We start from the raw sequence: 26,214 nt of genomic DNA, 5'->3' as shown, positions 1-26,214 counted from the left end.
ATTAAGGTTTTCTGTGGGTATATGCCAAGGAGTGGGATTGCTAGGTGATATGGTAATTCTATTTTAAGGACCCTCCATACTGTTCTCCATAGTGACCGTATCAATTTACATTCCCATCAACAGTGTAAGAGTGTTCCCTTTCCTCCACATCCTCTCCAGCATTTACTATTTGTAGATTTTTTTGATGATGGCCATTGTGACCAGTGTGACATGATACCTCATTGTAGTTTTGATTTGCATTTCTTTAATAATAAGGGTGTTGAGCATCTTTTCACCTGTTTATTGACCATCTAAATGTCTGTCTTTGGAGAAGTGTCTATTTAGGTCTTCTGTCCATTTTGGGGTTGAGTTGTTTGTTTCGATATTGAGCTGCATGAGCTGTCTGTATTTTGGGGGGATTAATACTTTGTCAGTTGCTTCATTTGCAAATATTTTTCTCCCATTCTAAGGGTTGTCTTTTCATCTTGTTTATGGTTTCCTTTGCTGTGCAAAAGCTTTTAAGCTTAATTAAATTCCATTTGTTTATTTTTGCTTTTATTTCCATTACTCTAGTAGGTAGGTCAAAAAAGATCTTGCTGTAATTTATATTAAAAAGCGTTCTGCCTATGTTTTTCTCTAAGAGCTTTATAGTGTCTAGCCTTACATTTAAGTCTTTAATTCATTTTTAGGGTTTACTTTTAATACATAGAGGCCACACAATTTTGCAGACAGCCTCTATGGGAGGCTGTATCCGTATCTTAAGCTGAAATGACATTTCCATACATGGAAAACAAACACAAGAAAACGGCAAGTCTGTTTTCCCCTAGAGCACACTTGTATTGCTACCAGAACATTTTTTTCTACACTGATTGGGAAATGTTTCTTAAAACTTTATCTCCGTCTGTAAATTCCAGTTATATGCAGCACACAGAGGACAGGAATCTGACTCACAGATAGGAACCCCTTTAAGACCACAGTGACGATGATGAGCTTCATAAAATGTCACTCATTCAGTGCCTTGTTGGCAAAGCAGAAATGATTAAATGCCCAAACGTGAGAGCTGCACTATACGGACTGCTTGTTTTATGACATCACCGGTTCATTTTAAATATATGCTCGCTGAGCTAATCTTTTGTTCCCTGGATGCCCCACGCTCTGATAACTCTGCCCCATCACAACAGCTGGCAGCCTGCTAACTCCTGCTCACATTCAACAGATCCCTTATTTCCACCTCCTCTTCTTAGCTCAGGGCCCCAGTTCCCTCAAATGCCAGTGTAGCTGCTGACAGCTGTTAGCAGCCCCTAAACAGGAACTCTGTCTACAAACTCAGGAAAAAAAAAAAAAGATATAATATTTATGTTTTTATAAAGAAGATCTGACTCATTTTCTTGGACCTCTGTAGAGAGTAAATTGATCTAGCTTACTTGACTTGCCATATATAGGCTGGACCACCAGATGCTCACGTAAGGCAGGGGTTTTCAACTGGTGAGATTTTCCCTCCAGGAGCATCTGTTCATGTCTGGAGACTTTTTTGGTTGTCATAATTAGGGACGTGCTATTGGCATTAGTGAATGGAAGCTGGGGATGCTCTCATCCTACAGCACACAGGATAGCCCCGACCCTCTCATAAAAAAGGATTATCCTGCCCCCAATGTTAGCAGTGGGCAAATCTCATCACATTACATAAATAAGTGATTTAAATTTTATATAAAATTTTTAGTAAATTTAAGTAACTTCATATATATATGTATATTGCTGTTGTTTAGTCATTCAGGCATTTCTGATTTTGTGACCCCATGGACTGTAGCCATCAGGCTCCTTTGTCCATGGGACTTCCCAGGCAAGAATACTGGAGTAGGTTGCGACTGTCATTCGCTTCCCCAGGGGATCAGTCATTTAATTCCTTGACATATTGACCTGTTGGTGAAGGCCAAGGCTGTGGAGATAAAGTTCTGAGCAATGTGGAGGGAACTTCCTGCTACAGATCTGACCTGAAGACAAAGTAAAGAGGGACAAATTGAATTTATGAAAGTGAAAGAGTTAGTTGCTCAGTTGTGTCCCACTCTTTGTGACCCCATGGACTGCAGCCTGCCAGGCTCTTCTATACATGAAATTCTCCAGGCAAGAATACTGGAGTGGGTTGCCATTCCCTTCTCTAGGGGATCTTCCTGACCCAGGGACTGAACCCAGGTCTCCTGCATTACAGGCAGATTCTTTACCATCTGAGCCACCAGGGAAGCCCCTGGTGAGTTTACGAGCAGGATCTCAATTCCGCAGGTTCCCAAAAGAGTGACCTGAACCAGTCTGTAGGTCTAGCTCCCTACTTTGCTGGATGTGTCCAACTCATTTTGAACCACCTTTCACCACTGGTAGACACACACTAGCACAGAAGGTCTGGGCTAGTCATGGGTACGGGCTACTTCCCACTTTGCAAGGAGATCTGAAATGAGTGAGAAGAAGGGCAAGGATAAGGCACTTCCCACGGGCATAGGATTGGGAATGTATGTAGGGAAGAGGGCAGGCATTTTGCTGGAAGGGCTATCCTCTTGTTTTGGTTGGGAATTAAACATTACATCATTTTAATGTTGAAAATATCATATACCATAAGGATGAAATTGAGTTTCTGGGAAGAGTTCCAAGACTCCCTTCGTAAGACCTAAGCAAGACATCATCACAGACCATCCTAAAGAAGTGAGTAGGATTGAGCTCCAAATACAGCAAGCTCTTTTGCTGTGCAAATATACTGAAAGCTGGATGGCTGCACAGAAACAGGAACTCCCTGGGGGGCCCTAAAGGGGAGACAGGGCCTGCCAGAGCCTCTGCCGCTGCAGCACGGAGGGTCTCTGGTGGGAGGAGCCGAGGTACTCTCTGGCTTCAGAAGGCAGGAAAAGGAACCCTGCACAGGAGCAGTCAGTCCTGAAGGCATGGATATAGGGGTGGGGGCAGGGAATGTTGTCCCTGCAGCCTCCTGCGGGGCTCTCAGGGAAGAGATCAGTCTTCCCAGCAGCATAAGGAACTCTGTAGCAACAGTGAGCGTGGCAAGTAAGCTTAGCTGCTGCTTAGCCATGACATGTCCTGCTTTGGACCCCAAGCCTGTTGCCCTCCCTGCCCCCAGGAATCTCCATCAGGTCTTCAATTCCCTGCACCAGATGGGAATATACAAGCAAATACAGCTTCAAGACACTTCTCTTGGACTCCCCTGTAAGCAGACGGCTGCTCTGAGCCTGCCCTAAAAGTAATCCCAGAAATTCGACCATGACCAGCCCACCGCAGAGGGGTGACTCTCTCTGCTCTGGACCTGCTACTCAGGTCCCGAATTCCCCAGGAGGACACTGGCTCCATGAGGGAAGGGGCTCCGTCCTGCTTTGTCCACCACCGTGTCCTCAGGGCTCAGAGCCGGGCCTACACCCTGGAGGAACTCTGTGCACATTTGCTGAATGAACGAACACCCCCGATCTTCACCAACTGGTGGACGAGTCTCTGAAATTTCAGGCTGGCAAAGTTTATACTGACAGAGCGAGCTGTCTTTGTCCTGAGAGGCCCTCAACCTGGAGCCTGAGAAGAGATCGACATAGCTGTGTTCTGACCAGTGATGAAGTAATTATGGAAAAAGCAAGTATTTCAAAACTAGAGGACATTAGAGTCTATGGTTTCCACCCAGTGAAGCTGGGTTTCTAGACTGCATGATTCTGGAGGGGCTTGCTCCAGCCACCCACAGATGTTGCCTTAGGTCTTGGCTCCAAGGTCCTAGTTGGTCCTGACAAAGGCCAACCCAGCTTCCCAGGGAAATACCCACAGGCCACCCTAGGGTGCTGGTTGGACTGTTAGTCTTCTATTCTAGTTGCCCTTCTGAGGAAAGACTGGCCCGGAGGTAAAAATTTCCCCCAGAATCCAGAGCTCCTTTTCAGCTACCTTCCCTTTTGTAGCAGGGAGGAAATACAGTCCTTATACTGTCTACGCCACGTGTATGACTCTCCTCTTGCCAGCCAGACTGAGCATTGCAAACACTGTTTCTTTCCCTTGCCCTCCATCAGTGTGATTCTGGACTGGCTGACTTGTCACTAAACTATTTGGCAGAAAGCCCCTCACGTTCTCATGCCTGGAGCCACTCCCAGCACTTCCAGCCCGGAGCTTTAGAACAGAGCCCCGCTGAGGTCTGAGCACCCATAGTTTGGCAGGTTCCCAGGCATGGTTAGGGAAAACCGTAACCAATGCTCCCTACCACAGAGCTTTGCCGGTCATCAGACACACAGGGGCCGAGTCTGACCCCGGCAAGTCTCGGCCAAGTCAAAGGAAATGACACACCATCTGTGAACCGCCTCCACACACTGGAGCTGGGGGGTCCAGGCCATCTCTAGGTCATCACCGTGGGTGACAGCTAGTGACAAGGCCAGTTGCAGCTGAATAACCTCAAAAGGAAACACATGCCAACCCTTTCAAGCCCTTTGGTCACACCAAGTGTTCTGGCATCCTCCCTGAGCAGAGACAGCCAAAGGAACAGCAAGAACTCCGGGTTCTCCTATTTCTCATTCATTTTCACGACCCTATTGAGTCACAGATAGTCGAGAAGCTGGGAAGCCTCCGGGGACAGAAGCAAAGGTCCTAAATCAGCCCCCTCCGCCCCTCGCTAGAAATTCAGAGCCCAGAGATGGCCCATGTGCATTCTGTCCCCAGTGGGAACATGATTAATGTCAGGAACATGCCCAACTGGGAAACACCACGTTCTGGCTGGTTTTCTATTTTGATCTGAGCCAAAGGCAAACTATACCAAGTGACCCATAAGCTGACCATATTGTGTTTATGGCACTCATTGCTCAACGGAAGGAGGAAGCCCAGTTCCAAACAGGTTAAGAAGAAATGGTCTTTCTTTTAACCTGCCTTTATTCCTGCCTGATAATAGGCAGGGGACCTTCTTCAAGACAAGGGTGCTGTTAGCTCGGCCAGGATGAGAACCCAGAGCTCGCCTATGGAAGGCTGCAGTGCAGTCCCCTCCTGACGAGATTCCAAAAATGCACTTCAGGGCAACAGGATGAGCCTGCTGCCCATCTCTCCTGTGTGCATCTCTCTTTGACATGTACAGCCCTCTGCTAATATTTAATATAATGACAGAGAAAATAACTCAACTCAGGGTTGTTCCCCTGCACCCCTGTTGCCGGGTGATCTTCAGACATATTTTAAGTGTGACTTATGTGCACTGAGGTCAGTTTGCACCGGTTAGGTGAGCTGACAGCACTTTGGTCACAAGATTCCTAGCCACCCTGCCCTTCAAAGGCAGGGTTTCTGCTTTATTGATGGACACTGAGGTGCGGCCCCTTAGAGAAAGCGATGGCCCCTGCCAGGAACTCCAGCTGCACTGCTCTGTGAGCAACCCCCGCAGGGGCCACCTGACGACACCCCATCAGTAGGGAGGTGAGAGCGCCCAGCTGCTGTCCTTGTAAAAGGAGGTTCTGTGTAATGCCTCCTCCGCCCAGGGCAGCAGATCACCAGCGCACAAACGTGCTCATGGCTCCAACGCGGCCTGGGCACCGGGCACAGCGTGTCCTGTTTTCCAAACAGAAACCTTTGCTCTAACAAACTGGGTCTCTGAACAAAGCCTCAAGCATCTGACCAGCATTTACTCTGCCGCTCCCCCTCCTGCTGCCGCTGCCTCTTTGTTCCTCCTGGTCTCGGCCCTCAGCTCTCAGCCAGGCTCCAGGAGCGCCAAGGAGAGCCCCGGGAGCTGGGGGTGGGGAGACCCGGATTCCAGGCCATAAATGCCAGCAGGCTCAGCTGCCGACAAAACAGTCCCTGATTAAGATGAAAGGAGTGTGAAGTGAATTTAACCTGAAAGGGTGGGAAAGGCAGTGTACCCCAGGCTAGCAGCCCGGGCCTGGGCCCTCCTGGCTTCAGGAGGCCTCACTCCCCCACCCCATCGACAAAGAAACAGAAGCACGTTGCAGGAACTGGCAAACAGAGCAAAGAAGAAAAAGATCATCCATAATTCCACTGCCTTCATAAGAGTCCCTGATAGTTTACTGGCATCATTTCCTTTCTGGCTTTTTTTTTTTTTGAGGAGGGGACAGGTTTGCCAAGTTGCTCTCCCAGGAGGAACATGAAATGGATTCACACTGCTAATTATCATAAATTCTGTACTATTCCCTGGCCTCCCATCTCTTGTCCCACCATTTACTCTGTTTAATTTTGGGCAAGTAATTTAGCTCCTCCTTCACTTTATCACTCAGCAAAATAAAGATAATAATTGTATCCATCTTCTAGGGCTGATGTAAGAATTGTATGGAATAAATCATATATGTTAGATGCTTCTGAAAGTAACACACAATCTTTAGTGTGTTACTTTAGTGTGTTACACTACTTAATATTCAATCCTATCTCTACTGGCCAAAAACCTTCATCAAGTAGTACATTTTTTAAGTAGATTCCCATTGCTGAAGACTGAGGTTGTTTCCAGTATCTTGCTAGTATAAATTATGTACTGAAAATTAACCATATTAATGCATAACATCTTATTCTTTATGTTGCTTTCTTTGGCTAGGTTATCAGAAATAAAATCAACAGATCCAAGAGTATAAGCATTGATCCAGACTGTAAGCCATGATCCAGATTAACAAATTATTCACCAACTATTAGAATTTACAATGCTTTCAGAAATTTATGAGAATGCCAATGGAATGATGTACTTGCAAGTAATATGTATTATGAAAAAAAAATCTGGGGCAATAATTCATGGGTCCATAATTCTACATAGCAAACTTGATAAATTATCTAATATTTGAAATTTGCTTATCTTTTTGTTTTGACCAAGAACAAAAAGAGCTCCCAAATCCCTATTTTGTGAGTGCTTATTGTCACCGTCATGTAGGGTTTGTGCTGGCCCCTGGGAGTCCCAGGACATGTTTTGGTGTGGGGAAGGAGGCAGTCATCACCATACCCAGTTGGTTCACTTTTGAACCATGTCATGCATGTGGCAAGAGCGTGTCTGCATTCTCACCTTTGGTCCTCAGAGCAATCCCACTTTCATCTCCACCACGAGAACTCTAGGGCTCAAAGGAATTTTAAGGGAGTTGCAAGCCATTCAGACAGAGGAAAACAGAGTTGGAAGGACTCAGCTTCCTTTTCCAAGGGCAAGGCTGCTGCCATATCAACAGGTTGGAGGGGAGCCAGTGCAGACAGGAGGGGCTTAAGCAGATGCTGAATCAACAACCTCTATGTTGTACAAGATACCAAGTGGACAGAGCCGGACTCCAGAGTCAGCCTGACCCAGAGATGAACCTTGTTTCCACCACTCAGCTCAAGGGAGCCTTGGCAAGTTGCTTCCTTTCTCCTGGGCCTCAGAGACACTCATTCCGCAGGCCTGGACAGTGAGAGAAGTGCTGTTTCTACCAGCATCTTCACAATGAAGTGACATACAAATGCTGGAGAGTGGCTCCCACGTCTCACATCGGGTCCCTTCTAAATTCTGCAGGGGCGACTGTTACAGTTTCGCGTGACACACTGATCAGCATCTTCTTTTAGATGTCAGGGCCTGCAAAACCCAGTTGCTGAAAAGTAGTCATTTACCTGCTGTAATTTCTCACAGTAACTGGCATTTTCTGTTCTTTATACTTAGTTTTTCAATAGCAAACAGGGATAGTGACTGAGGACTTCTGACAGATGAACTGATGCAGAGAGCAAATGACATGCATATGTAGAGTCTGATATCTTGCAAATCTGAGAGATGGCTTAAACTATAGCAATATGAAAGCTGCATATCTTTACCTCAGCATAAGAAAAATGCACTTGATTCTTTTAAGCTGTTCCTACCACTTTATCATCTAGACTTAGGGGAGGGGAAAATTACCTTTATCCTTTGCTTTGGAGACATCTACTGCAACATACAAATTTTAAACCCGAAAGTCAGCTCCTCTCTGGTGCAGAAATAAAAATCACCTTGTGGTAACGACTGCCACCTTGTGGCCATATATGAGACTGTCACTAAAAATAGATGGCCAATGTTAATAAAGTCTTCTACCAGCTCCAGAGTTCTTGCCTGGAAAATCCCATGGACGGAGGAGCCTGGTAAGCTACAGTCCATGGGGTCGCAAAGAGTCGGACACAACTGAGCGACTTCACGCACACACACACACATACACACACCAGCTGCAGTCTATAGGGTCACAAATAGTCACACACGACTGAACACGTATGATACACACATACATCAGCTGAACACTGTGGAAATCACATGGAGACACTGATATCTGGGGATATTTTACAGTTCACATTTTCCTGGAAAATTCTGCATTGTATATTCTATATTCATGGGCCTTCCAATCTGTTTCAGGTTAATTTCTTTTCTACTACAAGATCATCTAATTGTTTGTGAGACCTCAGACTGCTTGTATAGAATCACGGGGACTTCCTTGGATAGGTAAAAGCCCCCTGGAGGTGGGCAGGAGACACTACTTTCGTTGTTCATTAGAATAACTTGAAGTGGCCTCTGCATGCCCACGTCAGTCAGCTGTCTGACTCCAAGATTACCACCAGCTAATATCATCCAACCCAACGTCACAGAAAACTATCGGCTCTTTGGTGCGGCCCTGAATGTAGTCCTGCCTGGCTCATGAAACAAGGAGGAGCTAAGCTTGAAGCCCAGGTGGACAACCAGTGCCACCCACCAGTCTTGCCTTCTTCACAAGGGTGTTCTCAAACCCAGAACCGTCACCCCGCTTTTCTCTGAAAAAAAAGTTCTCACCCCACTTTTCTCTGAGAAAACAGCTAGATGAGGACCAGCAAAAGACTTTAGGTGGACAAAGCACAGAGTTTGGGAAATAATGTTTTGAGGTTACTCCAGGTAGCAATGGCGGATGGGCAGAACTGAGCTCTGATGGGACCATGGACCCAGAAATGGGAAGCAGAGAATCAGGGGCATGGTGGCAGGGGCAGCGTGGTCCGGGACTCCTGGAGCCACTGGGGGCTCTGATGAAGAGGTTGTGGCCTCAAAGGGCCCCAGACCATGAGAGGCAAGAGGAAGGAATGCAAGGGAAACTGCAGCCCAAGGAGCTATTATTTGGACCTTGAGGTGCTTGGACAGCACGGGGGTGCACGCCACGCATCCCCTTTCACCTGTCCTCCTGCCTCCTGGCTTCCCTACTCCATAGGTTCTCCATGCTGCGCGTGTGCCTTTGCCAACACAAGGGGCCCTGATACATATGTGATGCTCAGCCTCACTTACTGTTGGAGAAATGACAATTAGAACGCCAAAGTCACGTTAAAAAAAAAATCTCTCCAGCCGTCAAAATGATAGGCAGCATCATAACAGGAGAGGAGGGGAAATAAGCCTTCTCAAATGTGGTTTGGGAGCGTGAATTTAGAAATATGACCAGCAAATGGAAAGAGCTTGGGCTCAGCAGTCAGACTGCCTGGCTTTAAAACCTCTGCCACTTGGAAGCTAAATTTCTTCCTGCCTCAGTTGGCTCATTTGTAAAATGGGAGTGATGTTAACAGAACTTACTTCACATGATTACCATAAAGATTAATAATACACATAAGGCACTTAGAACTGTGCCTGGTATATAAGTGATAAAGTCTTAGCTATTTTCAGCCATGATAGGAGAGACGGCCCACTAGCCTCCATCAGAATCATAAATCCATCCATTTTTGACCAAGCAATACGACTTCCCATAGTGTCCCATATAGAAATCATAGCACAGGTACATAAGATAAAAGTACAAGGGATTCATTGTAAATTTGATTGAAATAAAAGTTAAGTATAACCTAAGTATATACCAACAGGAAATAGGTTAAATAATGTGTATTATGGTGTTAAAATGGAATACTATGCAGCCATTATAAATGAGGCAGTCAGGTATATACAAATATGAGACAATCTCATGATAAATTATGTTTTTTTTCCAACAAATAAGGTGAATGGGGATGCAATGTACAATATGGTGACTATAGTTAATGATATGGTATTGAATATTGAGAGTTGCTGAAAGTATTTCTTAAAGGTTCTCAACACAAGAAAAAACTTCTGTAACTAAGTGTGCTGATAGGTGCTAACTGGATTTAGCTGTGGTGCTCATTTTACTACATATGCAAATACAAAATCATTTTTTGCACACCTAAAACAATGTTAAATGCCGATTATATTTCATTTTTAATATGCAAATTTTTAAAAAGTATAAATTTTGCAAGATGTGTTACAGAGATTTACTCTCTTAGTAAAACCATTTTGGATTTTTTCCTTAAGAAGACAGGGGTGGGGGACTTCCCTAGTGGTCCAGTGGTTAAGAATCTGTCTTCCAATGCAGCTGACACAGGTTCGATCCCTGGTTGGGGAACTAAGATCCCACACACTTCAGGGCAACTAAGCCTGAGTGCCACAATTACTGAGCACACGTGCCTCTACCAGAGAGAAGCCCACAGGTTGGAATGAAGTCTGTGTGCCACAGCCAAGACCCAAGGCAGCCAAAAATAAACAAGCATTTTTAAAAAGGAGGGTACAGAATGGTGTGCAAATATATACCACCATTTATGTTTTTTTAAATAAATACGGACGCATATATATTGTATGTATGTATGCTTTTGTGTACAAACCATTCTCTGAACGGCTATACATGAAAGTACTAATAATAGTTTCAATCAAAGAAAGGAGGTGAATACTTGGAGAATGCTTATATTACCCACCGCATACAAAAAATTTGCTTTTACATAGTTTAAATCTGCAATCTGGTATGTCATTCTTCTGCTTCAATGTCTTTCATTCATTCTTAGGGCTAAAATACAAGCTCTTTTAACAGAGCCCTCAAGGCTCTCACAGCCTGGTCCTGGCCCGCCCCACTTCTTCAGCCCAGTTCTCACCAGGCCCCTTCTCAACCTCACATTTTACACTTGTGGGCTTCATTCACCCTTTCTGTTCCTGTTTACTGGTGGTGGTTTAGTCGCTAGGTCATGTCCGACTCTTGCAACTGCATGGACTCTAGCCCTCCAGGCTCCTCTGTCCATGGGATTTTCCAGGCAAGAATTCTGGAGTGGGGTGCCATTTTCTCCTCCAGGGGATCTTCCTGACCCAGGGACCAAACCTGCATCTCCTGTTTAGGAGGCGTTTTCCGTACTGACTGAGCTGCCACAGGAGACCTGTTCACTGGTAGACCCGCCCGGAGCTGCTCACCGTGGACAACTTACTCCCTTTCACTCTCTCTGCCTGATTAATCCTAACCGGTCCTTCTGGTTCCAGTGTAGCTGTCACTTTCTCTAGAAATGCCTTGCAGCATCCCTGGACCAGGTGTGATGCCCCCATCCCACTCCTACCACGGCCTTTACATCCCTGATGGTGGCGGAGACAAGGGACGTGTCCTGAATTCTCTTTCAGAATGCCTTTGAGAAGCAAGAAGATTGGGAAATAACTGCCAGACCCTCCCGATGCCTTCATAGGAGCCCTCTCCCCTCTCCATTGGCAGCAGAAGCCCAGTCCTGAGCCCAGTCTAATTGGGCTGCAGAATGCCCCGCCTCAGGGATGAGTCAAAGTGGATGGGAGCCCACTGTGACAAAGCAGCTTATCTCGGCTAGATATTCGCTCCTGCAGCGTCCTCTGCAACTCAGGATGAGCCTATAACTCAAGACTAGGAAAGATTTTTCTATCCCTGATAAGAGGAAAGTGCATGAAGCCCCTCTGCCTCTGCTCCCTGTGCTTCCTGCTTCAGATGCTGGCATGTGATGTGTGATGGTTAGGGCTGTGATATTAGGGCAAGTCCCTTGAGACCTCAAGGGCAAGAGATGCCTAATGACACTAAGCATCTCATACAATCTTAATACTGCTATCATCAGACTTCTCAAGAAAAAAGTCTCTACTATGAACTAAACTCATCCTTTCTGTTTATTGTATAAACCACTATCAGTCATATATTCTGTTAACCGCACCCGAAAGCATTCCTAACTGCACCCGATGATGAAAGTGAAGTTGCTCAGTCGTGTCCGACTCTTAGCGACCCCATGGACTGCAGCCTACCAGGCTCCTCCGTCCATGGGATTTTCCAGGCAAGAGTACTGGAGTGGGGTGCCATTGCCTTCTCCAGGGGATCTTCCTGACCCAGGATTGAACCCAGGTCTCCCACATTGCAGGCAGACGCTTTACCATCTGAGCCATCAGGGAAGTTCCCATCCCATGATAGGGTAGACAGAATCCCAGGATCAGTCCACAGAATCAAGCAAATGGTCCTTGATTGAGGCCAGAAGTAAGGCCTTGGGACATAATAAATCAAGGTGCCCTCTTTGGGCCTATCCTGGTCTGAACTCTTTTCCCCGGGTCAGAAAGAATTTAGCATTTAGCAATGGAACCAAGGTCAAAGTCACCAGTATAAGCAGCCCATGATGTTTACTGTCTTCTTGGACTTCTGTAACCTTCACTCTGCTAGAGAAGACTTACGTACAAAGACATTTTTAATCTTAGGACACACAACCCTCAAACTGGTCCTTTTCCAGGACAGCATGAAAGGAAGTGGTTAGTTCATTGGTTCTGGTCATCAGAAGTCATTGGGTATTTCAAATGACCCTACCTCGGGAGTCTCCACCCCCCAAAGTTTCTGACCTGCTACTTTATGAAACCTTTGACATATTGCAGTTAACTTTTGAAGAAAGGAGGCCATGGGGTGGTGAATTAGAGTCCTACTTACAGGGGTCTGAAAGCAGCAGAACAGCTGGGTGAGGAAGGGGTGATTGCGGGCCAGGGACAGGATCCTTTTCTCGGTCATGGTGCACTCCACATCATCGTCCTGCAGAATCACGTCCTTCTTCAGCACCTTCACAGCATAGAGGTCTCCGGTTTCTTTGATTCTTGCAAGCATCACCTACGGCAAAGCAGCAGGAAGGAGCGTGAGCCGGAGAACTCCTGCAGCCTTTAGGGTATGGCCTTGCCTGGGGCAGAAGGCCGATGGCAGGTGGGAAACAGGCATATGGATTCTTTCCTGCCCAGACAAACAACCTCCATGGAGCAGGCTTCCTTTAACCCAAACAGCTGCAGCCAAGACTCACCTTCCCAAAGCTGCCCTTCCCCAACACTCGGATGAACTCAAAGTTGTCGATCCCAAGTCGGTTGGAGGAATTTACCCCAATGCCATTTCCTTCTTTGGTGCTCTCCTTTCCCTGTCGTCTTAGGGTTGATCTAGAAACAAGCTTCTGCAAAGAAGAAATACATGGAATCAGAAATCCCAGTGGAACCTGAAGCAGTTACAGATAGAGAAGACCTTACTTGCAGCTTCACCCCTCAATGTAGCACATGGGGAGAGATTAATACAGCTTGACATGTGATCAGGTTCTGCCGCTCAAAGCTGCTTCAGCATAAACTCCTGATCTGTGCTTACTCTATTTGGGTAAGAATCACTTAAAAATATATCTAAGCCACTGAGTTTCAGTTTGTGCTCAAATGGCAGTATACAGAAACACTGTCTCAGCCTGGGCCACCTGGTTGCTTTCTACAGGTGACCACATTCTAAGAGCGCCATCTGGTGTCCATGTCCTACAAGTAGCAGATTTCACAACAGCTCAGAAAATCAAAGAGAACAAAAGAAGCAAGGTTATAATATACATTTTAAATTATAGAAATGAAAATTAATGTAAATATTGGAACAATGAGCAAATATATGAAGGATAATATCGACAATACCTATAATCTCATCAGCCCTCTTCAACAAAAATAAAAACAACATAAATATACACACATCTATCTTTACGCTTGACTAATTTTTAAAAAGACAATGAAATTGTTTCATAACACTAATTTTAATTTAACATTTTACATGCTATTATCATACTAACATATTATGTTAATTGCATGCTATTAACATATTATGCACAGTTCTAAATGTCCTTCAAGAACATGAGTTTTAAAAAGCTGTCCAATAATTCATTTTATGGATATATCACAATTGATTCAATAACTCCCCTGATACTGGACATACAGATTATCCCCATTTTTCTCTGTATAGAAAACACTCAGTGATCATACTTGCATGCAAATCTTCATATCAGGGTGATAAGGAGTCTGGGCTTTCAAGCAGGCTGCCTGGGTTCAAATCACAGGTCTGCAACCCAACCCTGTGACCGTGGACCAGTCACCTACCTCTCTGTGCTTCAGTTTCCACTCCTAACACGGATCTTACAGCAGCTGCCAGATGGCTCGTTATGAGGAATAAATGAATAACTATGCCTAAAGCTCTTAGATCAGTGCCTGGCACGTTCAATAAACCTAAGCTGTATCGTCATCGCTATCAACAAGACCATCATTAGCATCCTCTATTCAGATAACTTTCCAAAAAGGGAACTCTTTGAACCAAGAATTTAAGTTTGAAGCCTTCTGATGCATGGTCAACTTGCCCTCCAGAAAGGTTAACCGCCAATACAATGAGAGCTCCTAGCTCACCAGATGGAACCAGAAGAACTCTCCAGGGAGTTCTCCAGCGGCATCCTGCAGAAGATGCTACCTACAGACAAGGCGACGGTGCAGATGTCCATCCTGGGATATTTATAAGACAAGCAGAGCAGAAGAGACAAGAGACCAGAAGTCTAACATCTCGGAGCATTTGACCTATGAAAAAACAGCTAATTTGGGGCAACTTCTAAGCAATGTTTGCAATAAATAGCTGGGCAACAAACAGCCTGAAACTACAAGGGTTGTATTTACTCAACCAAGTGAAACAGTGATTGAAGATACAAAATGGATCATTTTTTAAAATCCAATTGTTCTAATAGTTTCTCCTCATAAATTTTTCAAAGACAGAAAAACTTTACCAGCTTGAATTTCACTTCCTCCACCTAAATCCTTCCCCTGGCTGGGCTGGCCCTGGCCAGAAAACTTCAAGCCAGTGTTTTTCAATCTTTTTTTTTCTTTTAACCCATTCTTCTCTTTTGATAGACTGAAGACGTCACTCTTTACTGACGAACTCTCAGATAATAGGTAATTTGGGTTTTCTCACTATTAAGTGTCGGAACATTAAAGATACTTGGTTCAAATGACATGTGACACTGCCCGTTCCTGGAGACTGTGCTGCATGGCTCAGCTCATTCCCACAGAGTTTCAGAAGCTCTGGGGCAGGCCGAAAGCCCTAACCTGACACTCTTCAGGCACAGCAGTCTGCGTGCGTGCATGCTAAGTCACTTCAGCCATGTCTGACTCTGTGCAATCCTAAGGGCTGAAGCCCGTTAGGCTCCTCTGTCCATGGGATTCTCCAGGCAAGAATATTGGAGTGGGTTGCCATGTTCTCTTCCAGGGGATATTCCCAACCCATGAACTAAAGCTGCATCTCTTACAGCTCCTGCATTAGGAGGTGGGTTCTTTACCACTAGCACCACCAGGGCTTCCTTGGTAGCTCAGATGGTAAAGAATCTACCTCCCAATGCAGGAGACAACCCCTGGGTCAGGAAGATTCCCAGAGAAAGGAATGGCAACCCACTCCAGTATTCTTGCCTGGGAGATCCCATGGACAGAGGTGCCTGGTGTGCCACAGTCAAGGGGGCTGCAAAGAGTTGGACACGACTGAGCCACTTTCACTTTACTTTTCCTCAAATCAAGAATACAGTGTCAGTCCAAGGCCCCGATCTACCAGATGGGGCCCTCCACCTGGTAGAGGTGGTTAGTGAAAACAAAGGAAACGAGGTGGTTAGTGATGACATTTTTTGGACAACCAAGCACCTGACAGTGAACGCACTTCCCTTCCTAAGTATCCGAAGATATTTGCCAGTTCAGTCTAGAACTTTCCTGAACCAGACATCAAGCTACACATTTTAGAAGCCACAGCCATAGCCACGGATCATTCCCCAGCTCTCGGCAGACCCCAACTAGCAAGGCAGCAATAGGATGTGGCTGAAGCTCTAACAGACCAGGGGAGGGTATGGGTCACTCAGGGAGGGGAGAAGACAAAATGCACACAGTAACAGACCCGCTCCACCCACCCCCAAGAGCCAAGAGAAGGGAACTCCTGTCTGTGGCTGGACCGGAGATAAATTCACTATCCATACAAAAACTTCACACTCTGGATTCCAGGGCTGTGGAGAATGTCAGCTCTTCAAGTTAAACGACTTCAGAGAGGAGGAAGCAGAGGCCCACAGTTACTGGTCAGCTGTACAGCTGGGGATCCCATCAAGAATAGAACTCAGGCCCCTGGCTTCCAGGCTTTTCACCAGACCACAATGATAGGAAGTTGATTTATCAAAAAAAAAAAAAAAAAATCCTTCTTCTGCTTGTTGCAATGTCTGCACACTCACTATCTGTTGTTACATAACTGTATACAGAATCTTATTTGTAGAAGAAAATGCTCTTTAAAAATGCAATAAATCTGTTTACCGTATTTGCTGAGACTAGGACTTGGATCATGCCACACACGACGCGAGGACTCACCACATCTGGGAACAATGTCCAGGTTATAATATGGGAAAACAGTAAAGGCTCACCGAGGTTGGAGAAATATTTCCGGGTTGGAGGCCCATTCCCGCCAGAGTCTTGGCCAGCTCCACCGCGTTTACCCCGCAGTTTGGGGCCACGTTCGCCTGACATCGAATGTGTACATTCATTTTACATACTGGAGGGAAGAGGAGAAACGAATCCACATTCAGAAAAGAGCCACGTCAACATGAGATGTAAAACAGAATCGTGATGACCTGAGGGACTGTGGCCGGGCAACCGCACAGGCTGAACAATGCCATCTTCTCTTAAAATTCAACTGACTCAAATAATGATCCCTGACGGGGGAGCCTGGTGGGCTGCCATCTATGGGGTCGCACAGAGTCGGACATGACTGAAGCGACTTAGCAGCAGCAGAGTGTAAGTAAATCCCTGACTTTCTGTTTTGTGCAGAAGCAGAAAACCTAGCATACTGAAGAATAATAAATTTCAAATACCCTTTTTTTTTCTCACCACAACTTGATGAAAGACATTCAACTATGTTACACTTTAACAATCATCACTGATTTCCCAGCATGATTCCACACAGATTAAAATGTTCATCCGAGTGACAGCTCAGTCAACTAAGTAACAAGGAAACATGCCAAGTGACTTTATACTCTTCCTTGTACCTCTCAAAAAAAGGTAGTAATTACAAAGCCATGTGTAGATGGCTGTTCAAACAGTGAAGTGGTGAGTCTGAGAGAAAAACCTCTAAGTACAGCCTTCTTTCTGAGCACTGTCATTGGCTGGCCCCCACAGCACAGAACGCGGCATCCTGTGTGGCTGTGTTTCTCAGGGCTTGCAGCCTGTGGCTTCATGGGTGACAAAAAGCAATTGATTTAAAGGTCAAAGTAAGTGACAGTTGGAAGAGCAGAGCGAAGCAGACTAAGCTCCTGGTGCACAGGAAGCTGACTTGGGATGATGAAAGACCTGAGGTTTAATCAGCACAAAGTTCTGATATGGTTTCTTGACCTGGTTCTGCAGAGTGGAGGCAGAAATGAAGCAGCATAGTACATGTTTGGGGTGTGTCAGCCCATCTTTGGAAGGATGCACAGTTCCAAAATTTCTGGGAGCTAAATTTATGCAATTTAGGGTTATCTTCTTTGAGAAAAAGAACACTCTGAGGCTTCCCTGGTGGCTCAGTAGTTGGGAATCCGCCTGCCAATGCAGGAGACACTGGTTCGATCCTTGGTCCGGGAAGCTCCCACATGCTGTGGGGCAACTAAGCTGGTGTGCCACAACTATTGAGTCTGTGCTCTAGAGCCTGGGAGCCACAGCTACTGAAGCCCGTTCTCCCCAACAAGAGAAGCCACCGCAGTGGGAAGCCCCTGGATCACAGCTACAGAGTAGTCCCTGCTCGCTGCAACTAGAGCAAAGCCCATGTATAGCAACAAAGACCCAGCGCGGTCAAAAATAAATAAAATCATTAAAAAAAAAAGAAAAAGAACACTCCATCAAGTAGAGAGCTTGGAAGGTGCCTTGCAAGGGAGGGACTCTGAGGCTTAAGCTTTATTAGCTTCATAGGACATCCTCCTCTCTCAGGAAGGCTGGTATGGAGACATACAAGCCAGTAGTGGCCTTTCTAAAGCACCACGTGACAAGAAAAGCAAAAGTGATAGGAATTCCGTAGGTGTGCTATCCTTAGCACCAACAGGGACAAGAACCATGCAGATGAGCCCCACCCATGGCTCTGTACAGAGCATACAAGAGCAGAAAGTGACTTTCACCCTAGAAAGGGACACCGCCCACCTCATGATCAAGCAGTGCCTGAAACAAAGCCACACGGGCACTGTCTGCACTGTTTTGGTTGAAAAAGAATTTATTTCACGTATCTATGAAAAAAGAATCCTTGTGACTCCCATGGACTGTAGCCCATCGGGCTCCTCCGTCCATGGGGATTCGCCAGCCAAGAATACTAGAGTGGGTTGCCATGTCCTCCTCCCGAGGATCTTCCCCACCCAGGGATGGAACCCAGGTCTCCTGCATTGCAGATAGATTCTTTTCCTTCTAAGCCACCAGGGAAGTCCACACACACACAGCACACATGGAAAAAGAATAATCAAATGGGGCTCTGGAGAAACAAAAGAACTGGCCTTTCTTAAAAACAAGGGACTAGCCCTTTTTCAGTAATAGAAGCAGGTTTGGTAAATCCAGCCAGTGGAAGTTGCCCAGTTTTATTGACATGAACTCTGCCTTCCTCTGGTGACTCAGAATGTATCTAAGGCTTTAAGCTGAACTTCACATGTATTTCAGCAGGGGACAGTGCATCCCACAACAGCCAGACTGTTTCAGAAACACTCAGTGAGAGATGACTCCAGGCCAGTAGCCTCTCAACTCCTAACAGGACAGGGATCAGCCCCCATTTCCCGACCCTTTGCTAAGGCAAAATCTCAAAACTCAGGTTCCGTTGGGCATAGCTGTTGAAGTGCAAGCCCACGTGGGGCCAAAGCTGAAGAGTCCTTCATTCCACCTACCCTCCAATCTCTATCAAGCTCTTCGAGAAGACACAGGGCAGCTCCAGCTATGCCTTTGTAACGCAGTTTCTGCTTATTTCTGGTGAGGTCATCAGACCACCTCTCTTGCCAGTTCTTTACCCATAACCCAACCTTTTCTGCTGACCACCTCACCTCCTACTATCGTCCATTTCTGACCAGATGCCATTTTTCCCTCTTTCATATACCTACTGAAATGCACAACGACTAGCCTGTACTCAGCACTGAACAGAGGATAGCCAGCAGCCTAGCTAACCAGATGGGACATTTAATTCAGCAACTGCGTAAACATGCTGTAGTCAGGACATTTGTGGATCAAGTGCAGCTCTCTGTACATGCCCGACAAGGGACGATCTAGAGTCACTGAGACGTGTGTTTATAAAAGGTCTAAAACCATCAGTTCTAGGTCAGATTCTGAACTGCAGAATTTGGAAAGCTGGCAGCGAGGTGTTCTCATGAGGAAGCAGCTACCCCACACGCCAGCATCTCACTTTTACACTGAAGTCCTTGTCGCATTATGCCCCAGAGCAGGGAGCCACAGTGGTCGCAGAACGTCGGCACCTTATAGTTGTGGACGCTGAACTTGTGTGGGATGTTGATTCCAAACCTCTGCTCAGCAGTCTGTGAAAAGGAAACAGGAGGATGAGAGCTGAAATGCCACACCTTCTGCAAAAACTGTTAACAGGAGCCCCCCAAATTCACAGTGTTACTATCCCACCTGAGATGGGTACATCATTACTGCTCAGCAGCAGTGAATCACCCAGGCCTGACAATGCAGGCTGACCACGTTTTCTAGTGAACAAGACTGGACAGAAACGTGTGGTATACAAGATTGTTCTCCATCTTGGGAGATTAAAAGAAATTTGAATTTTCATTTCATCTTTCATATTCAAGCTGTGTGTCTCTCCCTACCAATCCCCTCACACTTAGGTCCATTTCCGAGGACCTTTGAACTTCAGGATTAAACAAGCCTTTTATAGACTACATACACTTACTATCACCACAAGGTCTTCCAAAAATTCATTATATCATGAGGACAGGGCAGAGGGTGGAACCCAGAGGACATGGGCTCACCTAAGGAATTCATTCCAAAGTGACATTCAAGTGGTGATCTCATTCCTCCCTTCCAGCCTCTGCCTGTCTTTAGATTTTGGTATCTCAGTGCAAAGATTCTGCTTTTATGTCACGCACAATCACTTCTTGGACCAGGTGTAATCTCACATACTATTTTCAGCAAATCATTAGATTAGGCATATGCTCTAATCTACATCAAATTTAAAGCAATAACAACAGAGCCAGGCATCACAAGGAATGGGGTAATATTACTCCTCTTGAAACCTTCCTGGGCTCTTTCTCAAAAGAAAGAACACACGCCTCTATGTGTACTCCATAGCAGTCCTGGGTGTACACTGTAAAGGACCATCAATTCAGAGCCAGACTCTTCAGTGAACCCGTGAATTTACCACTAACTGTTGGTAATATTTCACCCTCCTTCTACCTTCAGAATTTAGAGCGTTATACCCACCTCAGCTGGACGCAGAATGGCAAGAGAGAAGTTCAAGAATTTATGTATAAACAAACATCCTCCCTGAAATTCCCTGAGAGGCTAGAAGGGGCCAACAGTCACTTTATCTAGAGAGTGCAATTTACAGTTAACAACATATTTATCACATCAGTTGTATCTTGCAGTATTGACCCTATTTTAAGATTTAGGCTGAGAGAGAAGCTAGCTAGCAGAGGCTGGATTCTACACTCAAATACCAGTCATCCAGTGCCAAACTCAGGGAACTTCTCACAATTCCAAATCTCTCTTCAAATTAGAAGAACTGATCCCTAGAGCTTTTACCCAGCTGATCACTAATGGAATTATCTTAAGGACAGGTTAAGCTAAGCAAGTACAGAAATACAATGCCATAATATAACAAGGAGAGACATTTCAATTCTGATACCATCGTTGGCTTCAAGGAATATGGAAGGAAAGTGGGGGGTGCGGCAAAGAGGGACAGAGGGGGAGAGAGAGACACACACACAGAGGCGGAGAGGGAGAGAAAAAGGAGGAGGGAGGGAGAGAGGGAGAGAGAGAAAGTGCACGCATAAGCGTGTGTAGACAATCAGCAAACTGCTATCTTACCTTTGAATCCACTTTGTTAATATTGTTTTGGCAAGTGCAGGCTGTAACAATTAGATGATGGCAGCGCTTGTGGACAACACAGGTGCACACTGGGGAACGAAATCCAGCGGTTATACATTTATCAGAGGCTGACAGCCTAGCCAGTTTCAGGAGAGTAACAAGGGCTAGGTGCTGGGCTCATGGGAAGCCTGTGCTCCCATCCTTCCTATATTCTTTACCCTCACCCTAACTCAGGCCTTTGCTCATGCTCAAACTATTCATACTCAAGTCTGGAACCCATGTCATCATTCCTGGCTTTAATCCTTCCTGTGCCTACCTCCAGAGGAATCATCTCACAGTATGCTGCTGACATCCTCAGCCCCATGATCTAAAGCACTCAATCGTGTCTCACTATCAGTCAGAACAGAGCTGAAATTTTCCAGGTGAGTTTCAGGGTCTCTCAAGCCCACCCCAGACTCACTTGTCACATTTCTTCTCTGATGGTTTTTTGTCCCATTAAAAACTAGACTAGCTGTTCTTCCTGGAATAACTCTTCACCCTCCTCCACACACTGTCCACATCCTTCTCAATTCCCAGGATATCTTCCTTTTCTATCACTTAACTAAATCAAATTTATAACAGGTCACGGAACTTTTAAAAATGTTTATTCCATGGAAACACACTCCCCATGACTTCCCTTCTAGACTGAAACTCTCTCCCTCCTCTGATCTCCTAAACTTTTAGCTGGCCTCCCTCATTTAAAGTGTTCCACATATGGCCTCCAGTGTACTCAGGATTCCCAGCCAGCATGACTTGAACAAAGTAGGCATTCACTAAGTATTTGCAGAATGACTCAATCAATTGTTTGAATAGCTAGAATTTTATAAATAACTTTTTCTTCATTTTCATTTAGATAACTGATAGAGTGTAGACACAGCCCAATTTCCATTAAAGAGCAATGAAACAATATTAAAAATACACATCATTTTTAAGATCTTTCAAGACACATGAAAGTTTCCAGGATTAAATACGTAAAGACAGATGACAAGTCAGTAAATAGTACTATAGTCTAAAACAAATTTGGCTTTCATCAGATTGAATTCTCAGGAGAACCGAATTGAGAGTGCCCAGGGAACTAACTGGTCTTTTTATAAGAGGGAATCCTTCACACAGAAAAAATTTATATTCTGAGGCATTTGTGTTTTTCACAGTCAGCTTGGCTACAGGTTTATTAATTTGATTGATATTTTCAGAGAACTAGCTTTGGATTTAGTGGCTTTTATTGGTCCCCTAATTTAAATTTCACTGTTTCCCACTATATTTTTATTATTTATTTTCCACCACTCATTTTAGGCTTAAGTTTCTCTCCTTTCTGAGATGGAAACTTAGATTATTGATTCTATCTTTCTTCTTTTGTAATCTAAACATTTAATACTATAAATTTTTCTCTCAGCACTGCTTTCACTGCTTCTCACAAACTTTGATAAACTGTATTCTTACTGGGTTTAAAATATTTTTAAAATTTCCTTTCAAATCTTCTTTGACCCATGAGCCATTTAGAATATATTGCTTAATCTCCAAATACTTGGAAGTATTTTAATTATCTTTCTGTTACTGGTTTTCAGTTTCATTACACTGCTGTCTGAGAAGATACTTTTTAGGATTTCAATTCTTTTATATTTGTTATTGTTGGTTTTATAGCCTAGAATGTGTTCTCTGTTGGTAAATTTTCCTAGAAAACTTATGAAGAATGTGTATTCTGCTTCTCTTAGATGGAGTATTCTATAAATGTCAATTTGATTAAGTTGTGATAATGCTGTTATGGGGTCTCATTTGACCTACAGAGAGTTATTTATCAAAATATTAATGGAATGTACCCTGTTTCCTCTTGGTATAATCACTCAACACAGAAACAAGATTAAATATACTTTCAAAAATGTTTTCTTACCTTGGCATTGATAACCCTGTTTTCCAAATACACCCCTGGTTCAAGACAATAGAGAAAAAAGTAACCATTAGTCAAACATTTCAGCAACAACTCCTATAATTACAGTACTTAAGGAAAACAAATTTCATCCTCTAGTCCTTTATAAAAAATAAAATTTCAGAGAAGCAGCCGTGATGACGTCCTTTTTGAGTGCTTGTAACCATAAGACAAAAAGGAAATTGACAAATTAGAATACTCCAAATCATAAAAACAGGTAAGTATTGCCAATTCTCATGCTACCAACCTCTGTGGCAATCCCCCTAGTCCTTAGTGAAAATAAGCCCTTCTCTGTGTGTGACTGAACCTCAGGCTGACGTGTCACTCTACCGCCTAACTGAGCATTCTCTCTCATATACACAGAAAGATGTGTAGAAGGTGAAGTTTAGATGCAGATATACATACGGAGGTAAACAGGCGAGTCCAGTGGACCTGACTGACCTGAAGCATCTTTCCTCTTCTCTGTGCACACATCACCCCAGAGTCTACACGGGAGAAGTACAACCACAAGATGCCCATCATGCTCATAGCTCCCATCTCTGTCTCTCCCTAATACAGTCTGAGTGACAGTGGTACAGTTTTCACCCTCATTAATAAAGATCGCATTTTACTAAGCCTGTAGGATGTGCTAGGCAATGAGCCAAGCAGCTAACATGTACTATCTCACTTAATCCTCACAAAGGCCATGTGAGGTAGCACACGTGATAGGATGACCTAGAGCACAGATCAGAGAGTCAGATGGCCTGGATGTGTTTTGGGGCAAATTGTTAACTTCTTTGAGCCATTGATTCTTACTGTATAAAAGGCATAATGATAACAGTACTTACTTTATAAGGTCATCATGAAGATAAAAAGGGTTGATGAAGACTTAGAACAGTGCCTGGCACTCTAAGTGTACATAAAATTTTACTATGTAAATAAAATAAAATTATTATCTCTGTTTTGCAGATGAAGAGACACTGATGGGTTATATAACTTGTCCAGGTTCACATATCTAGTTGGTGATGAGAATGAATGCCAAGGTCCATATGTTTAATCATATATATATATAACACATATACCACTATTTTAAGTGTGTGTATAGGGAGTGAGGAGGTAGGCTGGAGTTAAAGTTCCCTGGTAGAAAAACATTTAGTTAAATTATCAAGCAACTTTTCATTTAGAATGTTAGCTGAGATCACAAGTTCTCACCCAAAATGCCTACTAAACACCTGTAGTAGCCAGGTCATGTGAAGAAGAGAAGTTGAATGGTATGACATGAAATAAACAGCAATAGACAGTCACTCTTCTGGTTGGGCAAACCCACGGAGGGGTGTGTCTACAGCTAACTGGAGCATGTAAAGAAGAGAACTGGCTCAAAGTTTCCAGAGATGCTAATTTTTCCCATTTAAAAATGGAATAGGAATATTTTGTTAAAGACTATAACTTTAGGCTTCATCATATCAACAACCAGTATAGGGCCTTTGGTTTAGACAAGACTCTCTTTCTTTTAATTTTTTAATGTGTACAAAGTTAGGGTCATTTCTTTTTTTAAATTTATCTTATTGAAGTACAGTTGATTTATGATGTTATGTTAGTTGCTCATGTATAGCAAAGTGATTTATTACAGATAGGTTCTCTTTTAGGTTCTTTTCCATTATAGGTTATTAGAAGATATTGAATATAGTTCCTGGTATTATACAGTAGGTCCTTGTTTTTATATTTTTTATATATATGTGTGTATGTCTGTTAATCATGAATCCTTATTTTATCCCTGTCCCCTCCTTCCCCCTTTGATAACCATAAGTTTGTTTTCCATGTCTGTGAGTCTATTTATGTTTTGTAACTAAGTTCCTTTGTATAATTTTTTATATTCCTTGTATAAGTGATATCATATGATATTTGTCTTTCTCTGTCTGACTTCATTTAGTAAATGAAGTTGGTTGAAAGAATATGGAAACAAGACTCATATCTACGATACCTACAAGAAACTCACTTCAGATCTAAAGAAACACAGACTGAAATCCAGGGGATGGAAAAAGGTATTCCATGTGAATGGAAATCAAAAGAAAGCTCAAATAGCAATACTTATATCAGACAAAACAGACTTCAGAATTAACACGGTTATAAGAGCTAAAGAAAGACACTACATAATGATCAAGGATCAATCCAAGAAGATGTAACAACTGTAAATATACATGCATCCAACATAGAGGCACCTCAATATATAAGGCAAATATTAACAACCATTAAAGGGAGAAATTGACAGTAACACTATAATATTAGGTGGCTTTAATACACTACTTACAGCAATGGACAGATCATCCAGACAGAAAATCAGTAAGGAAACACAGGCCTTAAATAAAATATTAGACCAGATGGATCTAATTAATATTTATAAAACACATCACTCAAAGCAGAAGAATACACATTCTTTTCAAATGCATATGGAACATCCTATAGGATGCATTCTCCTCGATCACATGCTAGGCCACAAAACAAGCTTCAATAATTTTAGAAAATTGAGATGTCAAGCATCTTTGCAACCACAACACTATGAGATTAGAAATCAACTACAAGAAAAAAACTTCAAAAAACACAAACACGTGGAGGCTAAACAATATGCTACCAACCAACCAATGGATCACCGAAGAAATAAAAAAGGAAATTTAAGAAAAGATACCTAGAGACAAATGGGAATGAAAACACAGCAATCCAAACCCTATGGGATGTGGCAAAATTAATTCTAAGAGGGAAGTTTATAGTGATACAATCTTGCCTCAGGAAATAAGAAAGAGCTCCATAAACAACCTCACCTTACACCTAAAGAACTAGAGAAAGAAAAAACAAAGCTCAAAGTTAGTAGAAGGAAAGAAATCACAAAGATCAGAACAGAAACAAGTGAAATAGAAACTAAAAAACAACAGGAAAGATCAATGAAACTAAAAATTAGTTCTTCAAAGAGATAAACAAAATTGATAAACCTTTAGCCAGACTCATCAAGGATAAAAAGAGAGGGCCCAAATCAATAAAATCAGAAATGAAAAAGAAGTTATAACTGACATCACAGAAATACAAAGGCTCATAAGAGACTACTATATGTAACTATATGCCAATAAAATGGAAGAACTAGAAGAAATGGAAGAATTCTTAGAAAGGTACAATCTCCCAAGTCTGAACCAAGAAGAAATAGAAAATCAGAACAGACCAATTACCAGAACTGAAATTGAATCCATAATAATAATAATTTTAA

General features: G+C 43.7%; 1 protein-coding gene across 1 annotated transcript in view; it reads right to left on the bottom strand.

The window, feature by feature from the left end:
• PRKCH (protein kinase C eta) overlaps positions 1-26,214 on the bottom strand; it is a 237,110-nt gene that overhangs the window by 85,352 nt on the left and 125,544 nt on the right. Inside the window, exons 4-9 of the mRNA XM_052646249.1 lie at positions 22,947-22,981; positions 21,020-21,108; positions 19,380-19,509; positions 16,405-16,532; positions 12,991-13,134; positions 12,633-12,806 (exon numbers count right to left, since the gene is read on the bottom strand). Coding sequence (XP_052502209.1) covers positions 12,633-12,806; positions 12,991-13,134; positions 16,405-16,532; positions 19,380-19,509; positions 21,020-21,108; positions 22,947-22,981 — 700 coding nt within the window. The remainder of the gene's footprint in view (positions 1-12,632; positions 12,807-12,990; positions 13,135-16,404; positions 16,533-19,379; positions 19,510-21,019; positions 21,109-22,946; positions 22,982-26,214) is intronic.

The sequence above is a fragment of the Budorcas taxicolor genome, chromosome 10 (genome assembly GCF_023091745.1).
Source record: "Budorcas taxicolor isolate Tak-1 chromosome 10, Takin1.1, whole genome shotgun sequence".
NCBI lineage: Eukaryota > Metazoa > Chordata > Mammalia > Artiodactyla > Bovidae > Budorcas > Budorcas taxicolor.
This window is presented reverse-complemented; position numbering and strand designations above follow the sequence as displayed.